Raw genomic sequence first — 24128 nt, forward strand, 5'->3', positions numbered from 1 at the left:
CACACACACACACACACACACACACACACACACACACACACACACACTTCTGCTGATTCTATTCCTTTGGAGAACCCTGACTAATAAGTACTTTTCTTTAGATTGCAAGGTCTTTTACTTCCTCAGTAGAAACTCCCCTGGAAATTATTTCATATATTGAGCTCAGAACTCCATAGCCAAAGTAATTATAACTGCTAAAGAATCTAACTGCTAAAGTGAGGTGACAGGGTACAATTCATCAGGAGAGTGGTATGAATTCTCTTCACTGTCGTTGCTGAATAAATATTGAAAAATTTGAATCTTACAAAAATTCCCCTGATGTTTATGCATTCACGTAACTTATTGTTAGACAACAGGACTTATATATAAGCTGACTGTGCATATAGAACAAGACTGACTGCACAAACAGGTCACCATGACCTGCCCTTTATTGTAATTAACTGAACACTGGGGATTTTTTGTGTTTTGTTTGGGATTTTTGAAATCATAGAGAAATAAGATTAAAAAGTTTTCACATAAAAACTGATATAAGTTTCCCCTTTGCTTTTTCTCTGATTTAAAGTTTTACATGGAATACACACTGATTAAAAGAAACCTACAACCAAACAATAGGTCAAGCTTGGGGAGTTTTGTGGTATAGTGGGAGGAAGGCTTGAGGGAGCTGGAGGGATCAAAGACACAAGAAAACCTACAGAGTAAACTAACCTGGGCCCACAGGGCCTCACAGAGACTGAGCCACCAACCAAAGAGCTTGCATGGCCTGCACCTAGAGACCTAGGCCCCCTACACATATGTAGCAGATATGCAGCTTGGTCGTCATGTGGGTTCCCTAACAATGGGAGTAGAGGCCCTCTGTTGCCTGCCTTTGGATCCCTTTTCCTTAGCTGGGCTGCCTTGTCAAATCTCAGTGGGAGAGAATGTGCTTAGTTCTGCTGAAACTTGAGGTGCCAAAGTGGGTTGGTATCCCTTGGAGCCTGGCTTTCTTTTCAAAGAGAGGGAGGAGCAGGGTTGGGGAGAGAGAGGGTGGAAGAGGAAGGGGGTATGAGGGTGGTACTGGGAGGAGAGGAAAGAGGGGGCTGTGATCAGGCTGTAAAGTGATTAAATAAATTAATTTAAAAGTCTTTTTTTTACAAATTCCTGGATAATGTCAGAATCTGTGTTTATGATACAAGAGCAGACTGAGAATACTGGACATTACTAGGGATACTACAATTTTAAAAATGGCCTTGAATAAAGGGCAAAATGCACAAACACCTTAGGAACAGATTGGGCAGGTACCTAGGACTCCATTTTCCCTCCAGTACGCAATTCACATGCCAGCTGCCGTCCCATTAAGTATGGCTGTCGTAAAGTAAGCTTCATTGGTAACAGACTGTCACAAACTTCTTTGTGTTTTAGGGTGTGTGTGGGGATACTGGATGAAAGAGGGCATTCTGGGAAGGACATCCACAACATTCTCAACACTTTGGTTCCTAAAGTCATCGATGACTCCAGATTCCCGCTGGGCGTGCCTTCCCACCTGTAGCTCTAGAGGAAACAGGGGGGTCGCCTGAGCAAGATGGCTAGCCACAGTAATCAGCCAACTTCGGCTTCAAAGGGCCCTGCTCTGTGCATAAGATGGAGAGTGACTCTTGGTGCCAGACACACGCATGTGCACAGCATGCTCACCCACACACATGCAAACATTCATACATACACATCAACAGCCATAAAAAGAAAAAGTGTCTGTTTATGGCGAAAGGGTACCACGTTCAGCTTTTCAATTGGAATTTTTTCCTGTACTGCAGTCTTGGCAAAGATGAAATACTTAACACCATACACTGCTTTTTTTACAGGATTGTCCTGTGGGACCAAATGGAGATCTGCAGGGAAGTTTCGCTTACTTGCAGGGAAGCAGTTGCTGCCATGTTACTTTGGGTGGCTTGTTTCCTTCATGAAGTCTGAAGAAACAATGCTTCTTACCCAGTTACACCGTAGGGTTGCATTTTGAAGGAGCCTGTCACTAAGTTCTTTCCGAGTGCTCACCCAGGGCATGGCTCAGAGGGTAGGCACGCACATTTGCATTTGTTGTTGACAACTGTGGGCTTCAGATCGCCCTCCCTTTGTAACCCCTGCTAAATGGGACTTGTAATCCCCTTTCCACCCACTCCCTTACTCCCCAGGGCAAGAATGTTGACTCCTGTTCTCTGTCACCTGTCAGAATCCATCCTCCTGTCACTGGCTTATATGGACAAGTCAGTCCAGGGTCATGTGACCTTGGGTTGCTAAAAACAGCTCCATCACCCACTCTGAACCAGGGCCTGAAACAATGTCCTCCACAGAGAGAAACATAAAGGACACTTGATCGTACAGTCCTTGGAATTATTTCCAGGAAACACTCGACGGAGCCGTTTGGGAGCACACCCTTGCCCTGGCATCACGCTCAGGGACGGCCAGGAAATGAGCACTTCTCTGAATTACAAGTCTTTCTCCAAAGAGCAGCAGACTATGGATAACTTGGAGAAGCAACTGATCTGCCCCATCTGCCTGGAGATGTTCACGAAGCCTGTGGTCATTCTTCCCTGCCAGCACAACCTGTGCAGGAAATGCGCCAGCGACATCTTCCAGGTAGGTTTGTCCGGAACGTGGAGGCTCCTGGGAGTCCCTCCGCCCTGCCCCAAGCGTTTGCAGTCAAAGTCAGCTCCCTCAGAGAGCTTTCCGAGGCTGCTTTCAGAGTATTAGAATCATTTCTCTGAGCTTGGTTGCCAACCCCTCCTCACTCACAAATCCCATTGTGTTTTAATTCTAAGAACCACGTTTGTCTTTAGTAAAACAAAACTGATCACTGAGTCTGTTTAAAGATTGAAAATGGGTTACTGCCCAGGGTATGAGCATGGGAGCTTCTGGCTGAAACTCTGGGTTATGAAAACACAAGACAGAAAAGTGCCCCTCACAGACCAGAGTGTACTGCCGATGGCTGCGGCCCAGGGAGGGCCCTGTGTTTCAGGACTGCTTGCAGTAAGCCCTGAGGAGTCCATATTGTGTGTAGTGTCAGAGAGGGAAAACAAGTCTCCAAAAAGCTCCCCGTGGGGTTACTCTGTTCTTTTTCTTTCTTTTCTTTTCTTTTTTTTTTTTTGTTTTTGTTTGGCAAGAGTAGGCCTCTAACCCATACTTACCGACAAGAGGAGGCACCACTGTGGCGTCAGGGGGCCGCTTCCGCTGTCCCTCTTGCAGACATGAGGTGGTGTTAGACAGACACGGGGTCTATGGACTGCAGAGGAACCTGCTGGTGGAAAACATCATTGATATCTACAAGCAGGAATCCACCAGGTAAGAGCAGTGCTGAGAGCCAGGCCTACTGGCTGCTCTGTGTGTATTCGTCTTAACCGGCTGCTGCACTAGGTGTTTGTTAAAGGCTTTTCTGAGTTAGTCCTCACCAATGAGACAGAGCTGTTCGTGGAGGAGAGGAGGTGCTGGAGTGGGCCATCAAAGAGTCATGTTGAAGAAGACCCACAGCCTTGTATCACATTCGTTTAAATTATGTTGATACATTGCTGGTTTCTTATAATTCCACATCCTTTGATACAGGAAAACTCTAGCACAAACATGGACATAAATTAAGAAACATCATTTCCCAGTTTCTAGTCTAAATAATAGTAATATTTATACTTTAAAAAACACTCTGACATCATCATTCGCCATGTTGGCTCTATGTAACTTTCAAGGCAAGGTGTAATGCTGGTCTGCAGAAACTTCATTTACAGAAAAGGGAGGGGAAATGCATTTCAGGCTCTTTCCCTGTTACGGCCCACTCTTAGTACTCGCTTGCTGATTAATTGCTATGTCATAGGCATCCAGCCATTACAACATTTTAAAATCTTTTTATTTATCACACCACACAAGCTATCCAGTTCCATTCTTAGAGAGGAAACTACAGAGTTTGTTCCTAAAAGGCATGGTGCGAAGACCGCTAGCTCAATTCTGCACAGGTTATTTGAGACTAAAACCTTGGTAGCCAGGGGGAAATCATGTAGAAGTGGACCCCTTACGATCCTTATTACAAGGAGCCTGTGCCCACGGGACATCTGCAGGGCTGTAAAAGCCTTCCACTCTTTTCAGGAAAGTTGTTCAATTAATCTAGCATGAAATTATTGTGATTATCATGGCCATTAGTTTCTGCTCAAGATTCAGAGCTAAATTAGGCTATAGATGGAACTCAGGAAGAATTGCTGATGACATATTACAGGCACCTGTTCCCCTTGCTTCCAAATCGCTTGAAAAGAAGTGTTACAGATCTGATTGCACTGTATTTTACTGTATTAAAATTCAACAGAGGTATCCAGATAAATACATCTACAAAACATTCCCACACCCAAAGCTCAGCGAACATTGGAGAACAGTGCAGGGCAGGGGGTAGGGGTGGTGGTAAAGACTCTAAGAGCCAGCAGATTATGGAGTTTGCTGTAAGACTGTGTCTAGTATTAACATCAGAAGTTATAGCCCAAACTGCATCCCTTCAACATGACTTCCTAAACACAAAACGAGCAAGGAAACCAACAGACATGCCAAAGTGTATGGGGAAAGACCATGAGCTTCAACCCAGAGAACTATAGGCAACTAACAAATGCTGAGAGTGGGAAAATAGTCCTTCTTAGGCAATAACCAGGTTGGTTATCTAATACCATGTAGTAAGTCCTGAAAACATAATTAGAGTAACATTATATAGACTGAGCAGGTCTTATTTAGAAATATGTATGTATATACATATATGTATGTAATACTGACTTTAAAAAAGACCATGAAGTTGAAAGAGAGCAAGAGGGCTGCTAGATGGGAGGGTGTGGAGGGAGGAAAGAGAAGGGAGAAATGGTGTAGTTATATTATAACCTCAAGAAAATTCAACTGTACATTGTCTCCTTAAGAGATTACCCTGGCAACTAATAACCAGCCAATTATTGAAAGTCATTTATGTGACAATGGTTTCAGAATCATGTACAGTGCATTTCATAGAGCAGGGACTCCAAATGTAGCTCCTAAAGACAAGGGCACCAAGGACAGTCTTCTGTGTTCTATTTATTGCGATTCTTCTTTCTCACCTAGTGGGAACTTCAAACATGAACATGATAGCGTTTACTATGAAATCTAGAGGACAGGAAATGTTACTAACAAATAACTTGCTGTGTTAGTAGTGCTACTTTAACATGAAGTCAGCCTGATGCCCCTTCAAGGGATGGGAAACAAATGGTACAAAAACAGTCAAATCTGTACCACTAAAGCAAAAGCAGAATGAAATAGGGATATATTTGTGATTATAAAATTCTTATATTGTTTATTAAGCTCAAGTTGCTTTTGGAGTTGCCTAAAGTGGTGTAGTCACATAAAACTAGCTGTTCCTGAAACTGTGAAGACAAACAGACCTGAACTCCAAGCCTTGAGATTTATTAGATGACCTTAGAATAACCCTGGATATACAGAATAAACTAACATCAGCTCTAGACTTTAGGAGTGTCAACAGAAAGGGAAAAATGTCAGGATGAACTTTTGAAGTATTATTCAACCCTGACCTCTAACAGAACAGTTGGAGTCTTGACAAATCCTGGCTTTATTTAACATTCTGCATGGTGATGCATCTTCCACAGTTTGAGCTAGGCAATAGAAGACACTAATTTGTTTAATATTAGCATTGTAAATAGTGATTAATTTGCACATATAATAAACAAAATGACTCCATGCTATTTGTTAGACTCTGTTCAGAGCTTTCTCTGTGGCTCAGGTGTGATTTTTTGGTTTTCTCAAAAGTCTCTGAAGTGGATTCTATTATTACTCTACCAGATGTGTGTGTGTGTGTGTGTGTGTGTGTGTGTGTGTGTGTTATGCATGTGTGAATGTTCATGTGGGGGCATGTATATGTGCACATGTGTGTGGAGGCCAATGGTTGGTCAGATGTCTTTCACTGTGTTCCTTTTTTGTAAGACATGGTCTGTCACTGAAGCACTATGTCCTGTTTTTATTTTTATTTTTCAAAGTTAGTTATTGACTATCAGCTTTCTGCTGCAGACTGAGCCCTTTCAGTGCTGGGTTCTACTCTCCATTTGGAATTCCTTTTACTCCTCCTTGGGTTAAATCCCTTGGATCCGTGTCTTCCTCTGTTGGCGTACAGTGTTGCTTTTATGGAATCCATTTCCACAAGTAATATCTTAAGATGTCCACTAAGTCTTCCTCTTTATAGCTGCCCTCACAATATTCTATAGAGGCTAAAGATTCTGGCTTCAATTCTCCAGACTGCCTAGGACTCGAGTTTCTTGTAGGCTTCTGTCCGTATGCATTGGACCAGGGATCAGTGGGTTTGCAAAGCTTGCCCTCCTCTGCTCTGCCCTGGTCGATGTTGATGGATATTTATCTTCTCACCTCCTCCTAGGCCAGAAAAGAAGTCAGACCAGCCCATGTGTGAAGATCATGAAGAGGAGCGCATTAATATCTACTGCCTGAACTGTGAGGTGCCTACCTGCTCCTTGTGCAAGGTTTTTGGCGCTCATAAGGACTGCCAGGTGGCGCCCCTGACCCATGTGTTCCAGAGGCAGAAGGTAGGCACTTCAGTTCTCCTCCTCCGCCCCTTCTAAGCGCTAGTGAGTCAGCTCCATGAGCCAAAGACTGGAGCCCAGCAAAAGGGAGGGTGCATGCGGGAGGCCCTACAGGAGTAGCCTCTCAGTTTGTCTCATATCTGATTCCCTTCAAGTCTGTGGAGTGGGCCAGTGAGGGAGAGAAGGCTAAGGTTCAGGAAAAGGTGGAGAAGAGCTGGGTTACTCTCTGTGACCTTTGGAGGTTGCTGAAGATACGGAGTGTTAAGTCAAGTGCCACCTGCTTAAGATGACTTGGAGTTAAACCACAGACAAGAATTAGATAGCCTTCACTTTCTCCTTCCTGTCCTAGAATGATTTTTATTGTTTATCAATAAAATGTTCTCTTGCCCTCTTCAAAACCTTTTCCAACCCATTCTTTCTGTGTGAGAGTCATAATCATGACACACAGTTACAGAACAATTGGAAGTCTATGTCTCCTGCTGGCCTTCAAGTCACCTAGGCCAGATGCTAAAAAGCTCCCTTTGAATGTAGTACATGTCCCTCACCCCAGAGACTAGATTTGGGCCTCCTCTTTCTAATGCAATACAGTCTCACCAGCAGCCCAGACTGGATGCTCCTATGTGGGTGAAGGGGATACATTTGTCAGTACATATAAATTGCTTCCACTTACAATCACTGATTCCAATTTTACCTCAAACATCGGAGGTTAAACCGACTTGGAAGCCAAACTCTTATAAAACCTGAGACAGCCAGAAATTAAGATTTGCATTTGTTGCCATTATTTTTTTCAACTCACTTTTAATTTCCTTTGTCCACTTATACCTCCTCCCCTATCCCCAAGGAACACTGTGGTATCTGCTTTTGACTGCTCTCAGAGTCAGGAAATCCCTGGGATGAGCAGAGGGATGGGAAGTGGGACTTCCACCCCTTCTTTGTTCAGAGTAGCTTCAGGTTTACTAATAGGTTTCCATGTTAACTTCCATAGATACCATAGGGATTAACCGCCCTCGAGGATCATGCTGTGACTAGCCCATGATCATCCATGTTTAAGAAACTCCTAATATCCCGAGTTCTGTTTTCTCTTCCTTAGACAGAGCTCAGCGACGGCATTGCTGTACTGGTGGGAAGCAACGATCGAATCCAGGGTGTGATCAGCCAGCTGGAGGACACCTGTAAAACTATTGAGGTAGGTCAGCTGACTCACAGGGATTAAAAGCCAATCCCGAAACTCCTAGGGGCTAGTGGTTGTCTCCCTGATACACTAGAAATCCTATACCAATGTTTCAATAGAATAGCCTCCTTCCTGATATATTTCTGAAACACTTCCCGGCACTTAAGAAAACTTACCTCTCAACTTGATGAGGCAGATTTTTACCACAGCTACTCAAGCAGTTAGTGTGTGTGTGCGTGTTCTTCCTCAGTCAATTTCTTTTGAAAGATTAGCAACAAGACAAATTAGTTGTCAGAAATGGAAATGAACACTTGCTATTATTTAACAAGATTTCTTGGTGGAAACCTGAATAGTCTTCAGAAATGCTGATGGGAATTTCAGGAAGTCTGGTGAAGGTGTGAGCTACAAGCCCATGTTCTCCTGGTAGTTATCATGAAGACCCTGAGGAGGAGAAAGACCTCTTCAATTCTGGCTAGCATGCTGGGGTATTAACTACTCAGCATTTCATACACTCTTCTTGTTGCTTTTCTTCTTTATGCTCGTGAAGGCTTCTCTTATTACCTGTTATTTCCCTCTGTTTTCTTTTCCCAAAGATAATAGTTTTAACACACTGGATTGTCTGTGTGTGTGCATTTTCATAAAATATGTATTGTTTTGTATGTGTCTTAGTTACTTTTCTATTGCTATGAAGAGACACCATGACCAAGGCAACTTAGAGAAGAAGGCAGTTAACTGAGGCTTGCTTACACTTTCAGAGGTTGAGTCTACGGTAATTATTGTGAGGAGCATCACAACAGGCAGGCATGTCACCACAGCAGTAGCTGAGAATCTGCAGCTTACTTTCAAGATGGAGGCAGAGAGAGAGAGAGAGAGAGAGAGAGAGAGAGAGAGAGAGAGACTCTGAGTCTGATGTGGGCTTTTGAAACTTCAAAACCTCCCCGCAGTGACACTCTTTCTTTAATAAGGCCGTAACTCCTAATTTTCCCCAAACAATTCTACCAAGTAGGGACCAAGCATTCAAGTATATGAGCCTATGGGGACCATTCTCATTTAAACCATCATAGCATTCATGTCTTTTAATTTTACAAATGCCATTTCATTGTAACTTTTTTGTGTCTTGAATTTAGCGCTGAGTTTTTAAGATCCATCCATGTTACTCCATAGCATATTCAGTGCCTTGGTTTCTTCTTCTGTGAAGGGGACAATCACACCTCTCCTGTAGAGGTTACAGGCATGAAGATGCTCAGCACAGTACCTGGCACGGAGTGTGTGGCCTTATGTTCTATTACCAAGGTGAAGTCTGTCACAAGTCCAAGGCCATTTCTTAGAGGATGGCTTCAAGATTTCAATTAGTTATAGTTATTCCATCTTTGATTCACACATCACCCAAACCAATTTTCTTTCTTTGCCACACTCAGATTACTGAAAAGATCTTTGATATGTGGAGATTCACTTACAGAAGGAATATTTTCTCTTGGTGAAGGGCCTAGGAGATTCAGAAATGGACACACCAAGCTGTTACCTCTTTACTTATTTACAGTGCAGACCAGCTGGTGACTAGCCATGAATCAGCACCTCAATATGGGCTACGCTGAGTTGAGTCAGAGGTGTATAAACAGCCTGTTGCTTGTGGGGAGCGAGGCAATCTCTAGCCACCTCTTGGGACTCTGTGGAGAAGCTGGCTTCCTGTCTGGGATAAAGACATCAAAAGATGCATGGCGAGTCCTCTGGCTACTGAGGTCTTGGGCAAGGGAGCAACTTGATTCTGGCTGCATTTAGGAAGGACAACAGGCATCTTTCGCAGAGGCTAGCCAGGGTCTCAGCAGGAAGCAGCTGTCTCTAATTACACTTTCGAACCAGCCAAGAAAGTACAGAGCTAATTCAGCAGAAGGGGTTTAGTTAGGGACAGTGTGGAGAGCAGCCAAGGTCAGCATCATCATCCCTTCTTTGCTGGTGATGACTCCATCCAACACGGCAGACTTTTGTACATATTTTCACAGATTCCTAGGGAAGGTCTGTTGTCACTATTTTCAAGTCATTAAGATATTAGTGATCTTTAAAGTGCACATTTTCACACCAGGCTTGCTGATGCACACCTATAATCCTAGCTACTTAGGAAGTAGCTGGGAATTAGACATTCTAGAGTAGTCTGTATAAAAATAAAATAAAATAAAAATAAAAACAGGCTGAGTGTAAAGAGATCTTACTGTACACAAAGACACCTAGTTCAATCCCACGTGCTTTGAAAAAAAATAAAATCAGGTTGACATGTTTATTTCAGTTGTTGGACTTCTTAAGGAAAGAAGATTACAAAAAAAAAGCATCACAGGTATCGGACTATGCATATTAAGTAGGACATATAGACTCATTCATGTCCATTTTGAATATATACATACATATCTAAAAAGTACTTTCATGGGAGGAAAGGTGAGGAGAAAAGTAGCAGGATGGGGTTGGGGGCGTTGTTTGTTTTTCATTTGTTTTCGACAGGTTATTACTCTGTAGCCCAGGCCAGCCTTGAACTCATGGTAATGCCCTTTCTCAGGCTCATGAATTCTGGACAGGATATATAAGCCATCATGCATGGCAGTTTTCAATGCTTTACTTACGTACTCTTGTATTTCTCATGTTTGTAAAGTGAGTCTAATATTTTTAACAACACTAGGCATGAAGGAACATATGCGTGGACAAGCGTGGCTCTTTCATTAGTTTGGGTGTTTCATGTGGAGATGTAGGGGCTGCCAATGATGATTCCTATGCTCTGCTTTAAAAGGCCTGAGAGCAGGCGAGCAAACACCCTAGGTGCTTATAACCCCCAAAGGGTGGTGGGAGATGGAGCAACTTAAGTTCTTTGTCCTTCAACTTCCCCAGCTTTACAGTGGGGTGATAATTCCGCTTTGCATTGTTATGGTGATAAAATTGGGAAAAAGGCACATTCAAGGAGCTTAGTGTTACATCACATCACCTTGAATCATCATGGAACACGTACACTTGTCTGGATGATACAAATGAAACATCACTTCACCTACTGAAGCCTGTTGTAAATGGTGTAAGCAGTTTACCAGGGTCCTACTTACCCAAAATGTCAAAGTTGGGCGGCTCCCTCCAGGAAAAAAACTGAAAATGAATGGGAACATCAGCATTCACTCTATTCTTAGGAGGACCCCAAATACTGGTAACAAAAAGAGAATATTTCCTGGGTGCATGCTGTCTGCAGAGTGCAGGGAGCGAAACATTTGCTCAGCTGGCCATATGGCTTTCCTGAGCCTGTGTTCATCTGCCCTCAGGCTTTACAGCATTTATCCAGGAAGATTTTAGATGGCTTGGACTGGCCTAGAGAAGTCACGATGCTAAGGATATCAACAGCAAGCATTATATAAATGCCACGTGTTACTTAACTATTTTCCTCATAAGAAGGAATGACACAATTCAACAGAGTGAGCATCAGTTGGGAGACTCCAGACCCTGGCCAATACAGAGTTGTTTGATGTGCAAGGGCACAGGCTGAGAAGGCAGAGACTGAGAGGCCAGAGGCTGAGGCCCAGCCTGTGCCTAAAGGCCCAATTTGTTCCTTTACTAGAAACATTCTAGTCTGTGCTCATGAGGCCTCAGCAAGTGTCTATGATGGAGCCTTGTGAATGAATGCTTGGGCAAACTCTTCATCTCACTTAAGATGGTTCTTTGTTCAGTATTATTAACTTGACGTCTGTTTCTCATGTGTATTTTTGGGAGAACGGAATGGGACTTTTGAAGTACTATATCTCCCATGCAGCTGCATTTCTGCACAAGTGTGTCCAGATGAATGCTGGAGGAATGTGGTGGAGACATGAATGGGGGGTGGAGCCACAGTTGCTCAGTGACAAGTGGCAAGGCTCAGGCTTTATCTCCAGGCTATTTTAGACACAGAGCTGTGCTCCTTACATGGTGAAAACAGCGGCCAAAACCACTTTAGAATTTTTCTGTCATGCCTGTGGCACATGCCTAAACTGGGCCTGATGTTTATGTCTTACTTCTGTAGACGATGGTCTAAAACTGGCTGGGAATGGAGAAAGAAATGTTGTAGCCTGAAGAACATCAGAATATCTCCAGATTTATAAGTCACAGAGTCTTGAAGCTGTAGAGTCAGAGAGATACCATCAGTTATCCAATCTGACCTGATACTGCTATACATGTCTTCTTTTTAAAAATTTTATTTTATTAATAACAATTTATTCACTTTGTATCCCAGCTGTAGCACCCTCCCTCATGCCCTCCCAATCCTGCCCTCCCTTCCTCTTCTCCTCCCATGCCCCTCCTCCAGTCCACTTACAGGGGAGTTCCTCCTCCCCTTCCATCTGACCCTAGCCTGTCAGGTCTTATCAGGACTGGCTGTATTGTATTCCTCTGTGGCCTGGTAAGCTTTTTCCCCCTTGTGGGGTGTGTGTGTGTGTGTGGGGAGATCAAAGAGCCAGTCACTAAGTTCATATCAGAGACAACCCCTGTTCCCCTTACTAGGACACCCACTTGGACACTGAGTTGCCATCGGCTACATCTGGGCAGGGGTTCTAGTTTATCTCCATGCATGGTCCTTGGTTGGAGTATCAATCTCAGAAAAGATCCCTGTGCCCAGGTTTTTTTTTTTTTTTTTTTTTTTTTTTTGGTTCTGTTGCTGTCCTTGTGGAACTCCTATCCCCTCCAGGTCTTTCATCTTCTTTCTTCATAAGATTTCTTGTGCTCTGCCCAAAGTTTGGCTATGAGTTTCAGCATCTGCTTTGATACCCTGCTGGGTAGAGTCTTTCAGAGGCCCTCTGTGGTGGCTCCTATCCTGTTCCCTATTTTCTCCTCCTTCCAATGTCTATCCCATTTGCCCTTCTGAATGAGGATTGATCATCTTCCCCAGGGTCCTCCTTGCTTAGTTTCTTTAGGTGTACGGATTTTAGTATGATTATTCTATATCGTATGTCTAATATCCACTTATAAGTGAGTATATACCATGTGTCTTTCTGTTTCTGGGATACTCACTCAGGATGATCTTTTCTAATTCCCCCCCCCTTTTTTTACCTGTAAGTTTCATGATTGCCTTGTGTACACATCATCTTTTTAAAAATTGTTCTGAGAATAAGTGGTTTCCATAACTTTGCATAGTTTGTCTAAGCACATGCATACAGGTACAAGGTATACACACACACACACACACACACACACACACACACACAGACACACACACACACAGCATAGAAACCAGAGACATAAAAGATGAAGCTATGTGAAAAAATAAACTTAAAAGTTCATGAACTATCTATCTTAATTCAATTACTTTCTAGAGAAGCAGGAAAATAAGGATGAAAAATTGGTCTTAATCTATTTATTGATATAAAGTACTATGAAAAAAAAGCAAGGGAGCATCTTTGAAGAGAATAAGATTTTGTGGAGAACAGAGAAAAAGGGTGGCAATCACATTTACCAGGCAAAAAGCATCTTTAAAGTTCCCTATTTGCAGGCACACAGCTAGAAAGAAACCCATATTTTCTCCCACGAAGTCTACATTTTCCCCATTCTATTTTTCAGATTACTGCACAGTTACCATGGAAAGCAGTGCAGGTTTCACATTTACAAAGACACAGGAAGGATTTCATTCAGAATAATCGACTATTTTATTGAGCAGCACATGCCTGTTCTTTAACTATCCCAAGAAAATTGATAGCCAGGGTGTTTATTATTTGTTGACAGAATTTTTGTACTCCTGCCCCTGCAAAAGAAAGAAAGGCACCCAGTCAGCCTCAGAGGAAACAGAACAATTCAGTGAGATTTCTTCTTCCAAAGCATCTCCTGTGTGAACCATATTGGGTTACCCTGAAAATCCTAATTTATCAAAACTTCTAGGTTCCAACCTTATGATTCCAGGGGTAAAGGTCGAGTTTTCACACATTAGGGCCAGATTTGTTTTTTATCACAGTCTATAAATAATTATATTACAGGCCAAACAAGCAAGAGAAGATCATGAACCTTTTCTGTTATAAATTAGAAAATATAATTATTTTGTTTTGCAGTTATCATTTATGATGGAGTTGCCCTTTCCTGAACACTGGACAATCATGGCAGAATTTTGGATTGCATGATACCTGGTATATAGTGAGCAGTTAACTGTATTGACACAATGAACTAAGAAATGTAAATCTGGAACATTTGAGAGTACTTGCCTCTAAAAGCCCACTTTCAATATAGTAGATCTGATAAATGATCTATGTTCAGGTCACAAACATTTAATGTAAGTTTTAAAATTTTCATTATTTGGGCTGAGCATGATGTCACATGCCTTTAATCCCAGCACTCCACAGGCAGGTTGACCTCTGTGACTTTGAGGTAAGCCTGGTCTAAATAGTGAGTTCCAGGTCAACCAGGACTATGTAAAAATATCTTGTCTCAAAAACAAGCAATCAATCAAGCAAGCAAGCAAACAAACAAACATTTTAAAATTCTTTGACAATTTGGTGTATATGATGTACTCTGATCATATCTTGTTCCCAATACCACTCTCTCTGGATGTTTTCTTCTTTCCAATACCTTCCCCTACTTTCTGTTCTTATATGACTGTATTTATGAACAGAAGTGTTCATGACTGCTTTCATGAACAAAGACTATTTACTGGAGCATGGACATCTTAGCAGTGATAATAATTCCGAAAAAAAAAAAGAAAATGATGCTCTTCCTCAGCAGCCGTTAACTACCAATAGCTCCTAAGGTAGGAGTGAAGACTCCTCTCCACACAGGAATGTTAGCAGCTCAGTCTTAGGCAGGTCTTAACAAGTAACTATGGCTTTTATGAGTTCAGGGATTCAATAGCCATGCCATGTTCAGCAGACAGCATTTTATAGCATTCCTCCCAGTCTCTGGCTCTTACATTCTGTCCCTTCTTCTTCTATGGAAGGGAGTGACACAGATGCACCTTTTAGGGCCAGGCAATCAACCGTCACTTATTCTCAACACTTTGACCAGTTATGAGTATCGTCACTAACCATGTGCTGTACAATCTAATCTACAGGTATGAACATACATATTAGATGGCAGTTTGACAACATGCCCATTTTATAAACAATAACAGAATAGTAGGTTTCCTCCTAGGTCCTTTCCTATGACCTCCCCAGACACGACACTTTGACCAGGTCAGCACCAGCCACAAGATCCCTAAAATCCGATAAGAAAGTGGCTAGTTACTCCCATGTCAGTTACGTCACTATTGCCCCCGTGGGCACATTTTGCCTGCCAGGTCAACATGGTACCATGCAGGATCCACCAGTGGGTAAGACTGTTGATGGCTTTTCTTTCCCAGCAGCCTGAACAAATAGCACCTATGAAAACTACCCGGCAGGGAGGGAGCTCCCAGCTGACTTCCAGATTGATTATGCCCTGCAATCAAAGTATATGGAGTCTTTGCCAATAGAGCCTCACAATTTACTTTTGGTGACCAATCAAAAGCAAAGGCATCAGCCTGTATTGTTTTAGGAGCCTCGAGGCCTTCCAGACAACACAGAGGAGAGTGTTCCACACAAGGCATGATTTACCAGCTAATGATCCTACTTCTGAGATCAGAATTATCCACCCATTAGGACACCTATTTTCAGACGCAGTTCTGATTATATTTTAAAGTTAACTGACAAAGCAGTGGGTTTTATCATATCCCCCCCCCCATAAAAATGCGGAACATATGCCTGTTATACTAACACTTAAGAGACTGGAGAAGTGGGATCACTGGAGGTTTGTGGCTAGTCTGGGCTACACAGTGAGTTTCAGGATAGCCTAAAGCTATGTGAGACCCTGAACTAACACAAAGAAATAACCAAAACCCAATCTCAAGCAAGCAAACAGAAATCAATCCACATGCCAAGAAATGATGGGGGGTAGGGTGGACTGTAGAAGTTGGTTGAGGGTTGTTGGCTAAGGGTACTGGTTTCTCTTACAGAAGACCTGGGTTCAAGTCCCAGAACTTACATGGGGGCTCACAAGTAGGCTGTAGCTCCAGATCCAGGGGATCCAATGTACTCTTTTGACTTCTCTGGGCACAGACAAAGCACTTATACACATAAAATAAATCTAAAAAGGGGGAAGCTATGGAACCAATGCTTTCTTTCTGCATTTGTGAAACATTCTTCTACTTGGTGGACGTGTAGGTAGACCCATAGCCTATTCCCAAGAATGACTATACTTTAGATATTTAATAGATTCAAAATGTAAGAAGAAAGCAAGGCCTGTCAACAAAAATAATGGGGCTTATTAAGCTGAAAGAGCAAGAGATAAGGGTCACAGTGAGGTCAGAGGTGTCACACATAAATTACTTGAGTTCCTATGGTAGGAGAGCTAGGGGGGAAAACTATGTCTCACAACCTGCTCTCAGCCCTGAAGACCCTGGACTCTGAGTCACATTTTAAGACAAACACACACACACACACACACACACACACACACACACACACACACACTCAGCCTTCTGGAGCTGAAAAAAAATGTAACCGCTGGAGAGTTAATTAGTTATAATTTAACACGGACTCATGAGGCATCATCCACCCAATGCAAAAGCGAGAGTCAGGCTTGCAGTGTGGGGACACTTTCTTTTAGCATTTTCCTCTTCTGCAGATGTAGATATGTGCCATAAGTGGTGACTGTTATGGGACATCAGAAGGTTAAGCTATGACATTCAGCCCTAGAGACCCAGGGAACCTTGATGGAAGAAGAGGTACTCCAACAGTTCCTTCATGGTAGTGTAATGTCATTGCTGCGGTGTAGGGAAGAATGTTGTAGACTCAGGGAAGAGCATGAGCCAGGAAGGGAAGTGGCTGGTTTTTGCTGGACTACAAGGTATGTATATGGTAGAGGAAAGCAGAATTTTATAAAGAAAAGCTAGAACTTGGTTGTGGGTGAAAGACAGCTACAAAGCTTAGATGTTATCGTCTATGCTTAGGAATCCATAGCAGAAAAAAAAAAGACATGATTAAAATCGATTCTAACAGCTAATTTGGCTGTATCCAGTGAGCTGGTGAGAGGAGGATCCAGGCAGTCCTGATGAGACTTGATAGGCTAGAGTCAGATGGTAGTAGAGGAGGACTCCTGCTTTCTGTGAACTAGGGGAGGCAGAGGGGGGGAAAGTGAGGGATAGGGGGATCAGGAGGAGATGAGGGAGGGGCTACAATCAGGATGTAAAGTGAATAAATTATAAAAAAATTAAAAAGAAGTATAAATAAAAAATAAGGCTTTCAAAACTTTACCACAGTGCCTACACCTACAGGGACAGCTGAAGGGGAAAGAAAAAAAACTACATATCTTCTATAGGTAAATGCTCTTGTCTCCTAAACTACCCAGGTAGTTTCTCCACTGGACTTTCTCACAACTCATTTCTGACATTGGTTAACTCAACTAACAGGAGTGCTGCAGAAAGCAGAAACAGGACCTGTGCGAGAAGTTCGATTACCTCTATGGCATCCTGGAGGAGAGGAAGACTGAAATGACCCAAGCCATCACCCGAACACAAGAGGAGAAACTGGAGCATGTCCGAGCTCTTATCAGAAAGTATTCTGACCACCTGGAGAACGTGTCAAAATTGGTGGAGTCAGGGATCCAGTTCATGGATGAGCCAGAAATGGCAGTGTTCCTGCAGGTAATACTTTTTGGAAGCAGGGACTCAAACCCAAAAAGTGGATGCTGAGCACTAACTGCGACCACATTTTATTCACATTTCATTAAAAAAAAAAAAACTATTTTACTAAGTAAAAGCTGCTGCATCCATTTGGTAAGTAGAGAGGGCTCCATTTAGAAACTTAGCTAGGAGATTCTGAGTCACAAATGGAGTAATTAAAATCTCACCAACTTCATGAAAAAAAAAAGTCAAGTAAGCTTATCTCTGTTGCTTTCACAGAATGCCAAGACCCTGTTACAAAAGTGAGTACCTTCTGTTTGATGGAACAGCACATTTTTTTTTTCGTTTTACCCAAGGTCCTCAGACTTTAAATAGTGACAGAAAATAACAAGTATCTTTGCTGCAGGATCTCGGAAGCATCGAAGGCATTTCAGATGGAGAAAATAGAACAAGGTTATGAACTCATGACCAACTTCACAGTCAACCTCAACAGAGAAGAAAAAATTATCCGTGAAATTGATTTTTACAGAGGTATGTTATTTCTTTGACTATCTGTTGCAAATTGCACACGTGGGAAAGCTGGTGGGTGAGAGAATTGGGGAACATTCAAAACCTTCCAGAATGGACATCCATAACTTCACAGGCTCACACACCAATGCGACTCTCAGTCTCACTACAGGACCACCCAGCGTTTGATGGTTTATCTTTATAGTGTTTTAATGCCGTTATCAAAAGGTTGACTCCAGATAATGAAATCCTTAATAATTCACATCAATGATGACAGCACAACTTCAACTCTTTCCTGGAGCATGAGTCATTATGTTTTAAAGAAAGAAAGAAAAAAAAAAACTAAAGATGAGTTGAAAAGAAAACATAAAAGACTTCTGGGTTAGGTATGACAGCACATCAACTTGAGGTTGAGATGGTGGGAAGCCACAGAGTCTGTCATAGTGTGGAATTAGGATAGGGTCCACAAGCTATAACTGTGTCTTTCACTTTTGGCTCAGAATTCCCTCTTTTAGAAATATCCTGATGAAATGCTTGAGAGGAAGTCAATAATTCTGGACCTGACCCAAACTCTGACTGCCTTGACCCATAGTAGACATAAAAGAGAAGTGCAAACAGTACCAGGCTGGACGATTAGCTATGTCATTAAATTATACCAGCCCCATGAACACAGTAGAGGTATATCCTCATCGTAGTTATTATGATTTGTACTTGATATGATGTGTCCTGTCATTAATGTTACCTGCGTGAATATTAAAGTAAGTAGATTTAAAAAGGTCACAGTAGTTATTATACCAAAAAGCTGTTTATTCATTGAATTAAAAAAAAAAAGCCATTGCTTTCTGATGGGAAAAGGGTTGCATTTTCATTAACAAGACAGAAACAAGCGAGCGACAGCATCACCTCTTGTCTTTCTAGGAGCTTGCAGATATGGTACCTAGTGTCTAAATGTGAGCAGGCTCTGTGAGCGAGGTTGTATGAAGGAGTGGGGGAGGGCACAGTTTTGTACTGGGGATGAAAGCAAGGTGCCATGGTGAATGTGAGAAGCACAAGGTTTCAGCCTGGTACACCTGGGCCATTTTCAACTATCAGTTGGAATGACTTTGCTAGCCCTAGACTGTGGGTGCTAGTTATTAACTGTTTCCATGGGGACCATAGTAGTTATAAAATGTTTAAAAATATTTTATCTCACTAGAAGAGGAAGATGATGAGGACACAGGAGAAACAGAAGAAGGAGAAGGAGGGGATGCAGTAGAAGTAGAAGAGGTAGAAAATGTTCAAATAGAGTCATCAGGGGAAGAGGAGAGTATGGGAAAGTCCCCAGAGTCCTCTCAGCTGACCTCAGAGCTCCAGGCTTCCCCAGGACCACTACTTGCTGTCTCTCCAGAACCGATTTCATCCATGCCACCTGCTGCAGATGTCCTGGTGACACAGGTAACCACTCACTAGTTCCTTCCTGTCAAACTTCCTCATTGCCAAACTCTAAACAACTTGTTCTAAGAAAAATAACTGTGTGCCACGTACTTGTAGGTGGCAAACAAGAGGAGATCAGGGAAGTCACAATGCCAGGGAGAAAGCCCTCTGGGTGACTCAGAAGGTCCATCACCATTAGAGTGGTTGGCAAGATTTAATTTAATGCCACTTTTCTACCAACAACACTCTCGGATCTGAGGCAATCTCTGTCAATAAAGAAAGGGAGAAAGAAAGAGAGAAGGAGAGAATGTACATGTGTATGAACTACTTTTTGTTGCTTAATCAATTGAAATATAGAGTACAGTATAGAAATTATCCGAGGTGAGATATGAAGGTGACTACTTCAGAACCTTGAATCTTGTGAATGTGATTGAGGAGGTATCTAGAGAAACCATAGGAGCTCCAGTAGGTTGCCCTAAAATGCAACTTGGCTTTTTCTTTGGTGGGTGAGCAGATGAAACTTCGTTGTCCATTTGTTTGTCATTTGAAGAGAACATGGTTCCAGGCACTTGAAGCAGAACCTGGTCAGCTTATCTGAAACTTTTAGAAAGCCACTATCCAGCCTGGGGCTTGGTGTTGACTTCCAGAGCATTCAGTGTGCAGAGTTCCAAATGTTGCATGAGATGGAAACAGCAGGCTTGTCAAAGAGGGGTTCCGGTTTTGTTTCTGTGGGTTGAGATTATAGAAAGAGACAAAATTCTGCAGAGCACTCAGACATGGAATTGTTTTTGATATTCTGTCTCCCTAGGAATCCAAGATATAACACTTCTCATTTCCCAGAACATTGAACTTCTGAGCATCCTAGTTATACTGCATTGAAAGAAGGGCAGACATTAATGAGGGTTGGGTTTTATCAATTAGGTTAGCGTTGTTTTTAAAAATCAGTTTTTCGGACCACAGCATGATGCCAGAGTTCGTTCTAGTCAATAATTTGCTGTACGGGGTATTTTATAAACTACTATTCACTCAAGGCTGCTGTGTTCCCCTATCTGGGATACCACCTAGTGGAAGGCAAGATGCCAGTCAGAGGCACAGCATGGTGGTGAGCATTTTGCTCTAGCACCCCCAAAGAGCTCAGGGTGTTCAAACCCAAAGGGAAATAACACCGACTGCTTTTTCCTCTTCTTCTTCTTTTTTTATTTGTGGATTCATCTGTTCTGATTAAGGGGGAGGTGGTGCCCACTGGCTCTCAGCAGACCACACAGTCTGAAACTCCAGGCCCTTCAGCAGCGGAAACTGCGGATCCCTTGTTTTACCCTAGTTGGTATAAAGGCCAAAGCCGGAAAACCATCTCCAATCCACCTTGCACTCCTGGGAGTGAAGGTCTGGGGCAAATAGGGCCTCCGGGTGCTGAGGATACCAGTGTGCAGACGGCAGAAGTGGCAGAAGCCTCAGCCAATGAGCAGGCAGTGAGTGGTAAGGAATCTAGCGCACCTGCAGCTGCCTCTCAGGTTAGTGTTGATGCTCTCGTGTCTGAATGCTTTCCCACACCTGCTACAATCCTGCTGGGATAGGCACAGCCAGAGAGCAGAGGAAAACCACCATCTCATCTGCCACCGCTGGCTTGCTCTTGAGCATTTTATCCAAGAATAAACAAAGAACTGAACAATGTGACTTTCCTTTGCCCATGGTGACCTCATCCCAGGCTTTCCAGGGCATGGAGTGCAAGCCAGCCTAGCCCTCGGCATGCTGTGCAAAGCTGTTTTCTCTGCAGTGACTGACTGGCTGGTGTCTTGGTTCTTTGCCAAGTTCACTTGCCCTTACTCAGCCTTTAGAATCTTTCCCTGGGCTTCCGAAGACTAATCGCCTGCTTCAGAGGCATTTGTAGAAATCACCAATTAGTTTAAATTTGCTCTGGAAAATAATCTGGGATTCGTGTCTTCCAGAAATGTGCTTGCAATGGTTAGGTAGTCTTTGCGCAATTAAACCTGTGCTTCCTAAGCTTGTGTTCCTGCGGTAAGGAAAACACAAGGTTTTCTGCACTTTTATAGGGACTCTTGATAAGTTAAAAATATTTGATAATATAGCTCGATAAACTTTTGATTTTACAGTGAAAATTTGAAGTCCAAGTGTTCCTTCTAATGCTTAGTTAGGTGTCTGCCTGTCTCAAAGAGCTGATAGAATCCATTTATAATTTGTCTCCAAGGAAGAATGGGATTCCTAAAGAAGGTGTCAGGAGTGAGTGTTGCCAGACAAGAAGCTATCGCTTCTGTGGGCTGCACTCCTAGGTCATCAGGTAACAGTGAACACCAATGGCATGATTTTATTGTATCTGCTCAAGTGGACCCCGTCTCTCCAGGACAGTTAAGAGTGCCATGCTTTTGTACCTGATTGTTATTGATAGATACAAAATGACAAAGGCAAATGCCTGTAAAGTACCTTTCTAGGGCTAGTTTTAGGTTAAAAACCAAAACCCAAACCAAAGGTATGGACTGTTAATTCCTAGAGACTTTAGGGAGATTTCTGCATTTGAAGAGGAAGAGTTAAGAGCAGCAGTTTCCCCATGAGGGACATGTAGCAGGTCTCCCATCCAAGGCACAGTTGGTCTGAATAATATTGAAGAAATGATTTGTGATGATGTCAGTGAAGATTTCTTTTTGTTTTCTCACAGGAGTTAGCAATCTGCCTAGCACTTCTGGCTTTTCTTATCCTCCACTACATCTGGAGTCAGATTCAGTGCTTGATTTTTGCTTTAATGGGTAGGAAATATTTTCTTTTCCATTTACTAACATCTCATGTATTTTCTTCCATAGTATTCCTCTTCTGTAGGCCCAGGGATGCATTTCCCACAAGCCTTGAGGTTTGGCCATAAAACCATGTTTACTCAAGGCCACGAGCTCCCTTCTTTTCAGTACAGGTGCCCATGTGCCATTCTCCATTCCTGCATGGGGAGCCTCAACCCAGAACAGTGACTCCATGGGCAATTATTCAGTAATCCAGTAGGAGTGAACTCTCCAGGCGGTGATCAGGGGGTCCAGCTCAGCAGAGGGAGAAGCAGCAAAGAACCCACACAGCATGCAGGGCTGCTGTAGGTTTAGGAGCAATGCTCCCTCTGTTTACTTAAAAATGCTCAGGAGGTTCCCTGTCAAGAATGCTGTCCAGAGCAGCCTCTGCACTAGCCCAGATTTCTCCGTTCTCTTTGAACCTCTCTTCTCTTCAGGGTCTTTCTCTGGAGAGGAGGTCTCTGAGACAAAGATGCTGCAAGTGTAGCAGTCATTAGATATCTCGAATAAAGAGCCAGTCATTAATGTGCACACAGCAACCATAGAATCTACATCAAAGAAAAGCCACTGTTTTGTTCAACAGTCCCTGCCTTTTGTGTCCAGGTACATTTCTCATAGTCAAGCTATGAGGTTTGCTTTGGGACTGACTTCTTACCTTTTGATTTTAATCCTTTGAAAGTTACTCACTTAATCAGCAATATTTGAAGAGTTCTAGTGCATGCACTTTTGAGTGAAGGGCTCGACAGGCCTAAGCCCTTACTCCCTGAGCCCTTAGCCAGCAGCAGCCTGGATCCCTGGAGTTAAAAGGCAGAAGCTATTTCTGGTTCCCTGCCATGATAGGCCTCTTTTCTGTCTCATTAAGCCATCTGCTCTGCTGTGGCTGTAGGATCCCTGTGTGTGCCAGCTGTGTCTGTAACTGTGTGAGTAAAACCCCCACCCACCTTGTATCTAACCGTCAGCTGTGAACTTGCACACACTCAAATATCCTGAGCATGCATTTAGTCTATTGATCACCACATTATCTGCGGTAAAATGGAACCATAGGCAATGGGCTCAGGGACAGAAATAGGGGAGGAAAACAACATGGTTATTGGAAGCAGGAACTGTGGATCTGAATAATTGTCTGAAGAGTTCTGCTTATATTCCAAGAATGTGGGTTTGGAAGTTTTTCACCCCCTATCCTTACAATACCCTCTGAGGCTGTGAGGGGAGTGTCATGCTCCATGGCTGCCATCCACCAAGCTCCTATCATTGTATGCTGACATTCACCTGCCTGTGTGGAGAGAGCGGAGTGAGGCAGGAGGGGTGAGGTTTGATGCACTGGACTGACAGGTGATGTTATAAAGCACCTTGAGCGTAAGGCTTTGAGTTTAAGAAAAGGCCTTTTCATGTAACAGAGCTAACCTGATCATAACGGGAACCACTCTTGGGCCTCCAAAATCGGATACGAACAGAATTGTAAAGACCTCACAATGGTAAGAAATTCTGGTGCAACTTCAGCATACAGATCTACCAGCTAACTATTTGCCCAGTGTACAATTAGCTTGTAATGTCAATCTGCACTATTCTTCTTCTCTTGGACATCTTGGCTGTGACACCAGAGTTCTCCCAGTTCACTGATGGTCCCAGGTCAGGAGGTGATGTCGTCTTAGAAACTCAAGCATCACAAGCCAAATTTTTCACCTTCAAGCTTAGCCCAAACAGCTAAACTGCAAACCCTTTAAGACAGTCTATTCACAGGTGCTTTCCACATATTCCTTGGCACAGTAAAATCCACACTTGGATCCAGAACACAAGCACATCACACTTGCATAATATGGTCATGGAATAAACTGCACGTCAGTTCCCCCTGTACTAGGGTGGAGGTTGGTGATGAAGGCGCTACTTTCTAGATAAAAGGTGGATTGTACCATCCTTGTCATCATTTTCTATAATTGCTTTTAAAGTTTGGATTCATCCCAAGTTTCAATTTATCTTTTAAAAAGTGTTAGTTCTCACTCTCTGCAGGATGAACTTTGAACCTTCTCACCTTTTTCTTGTCAGAAAGTTGTGCAGAGACCCAAAGTTTGAACAGACTGCTGAGGCAG

The 24128-nt window shown here is 42.9% G+C and overlaps 1 protein-coding gene across 3 annotated transcripts in view; it reads left to right on the forward strand.

The window, feature by feature from the left end:
• Window positions 1-2439: 2439 nt before the first annotated feature.
• The window catches only part of Trim55 (tripartite motif containing 55), a 35391-nt gene continuing 13702 nt past the window's right edge, over window positions 2440-24128 (forward strand). Inside the window, exons 1-9 of one of the 3 annotated variants that reach the window (XM_055603460.1) lie at window positions 2440-2607; window positions 3137-3309; window positions 6398-6563; window positions 7651-7746; window positions 17126-17359; window positions 17618-17640; window positions 17745-17869; window positions 19041-19279; window positions 20485-20769. In XM_055603460.1, coding sequence (XP_055459435.1) covers window positions 2440-2607; window positions 3137-3309; window positions 6398-6563; window positions 7651-7746; window positions 17126-17359; window positions 17618-17640; window positions 17745-17869; window positions 19041-19279; window positions 20485-20769 — 1509 coding nt within the window. The remainder of the gene's footprint in view (window positions 2608-3136; window positions 3310-6397; window positions 6564-7650; window positions 7747-17125; window positions 17360-17617; window positions 17641-17744; window positions 17870-19040; window positions 19280-20484; window positions 20770-24128) is intronic. The other 2 variants (XM_055603461.1, XM_055603462.1) reach the window with 2 other exon arrangements.

This window comes from Psammomys obesus, unplaced genomic scaffold, assembly GCF_907164565.1.
Source record: "Psammomys obesus unplaced genomic scaffold, mPsaObe1.curated_primary_1811, whole genome shotgun sequence".
In the NCBI taxonomy this organism is placed as follows: domain Eukaryota; kingdom Metazoa; phylum Chordata; class Mammalia; order Rodentia; family Muridae; genus Psammomys; species Psammomys obesus.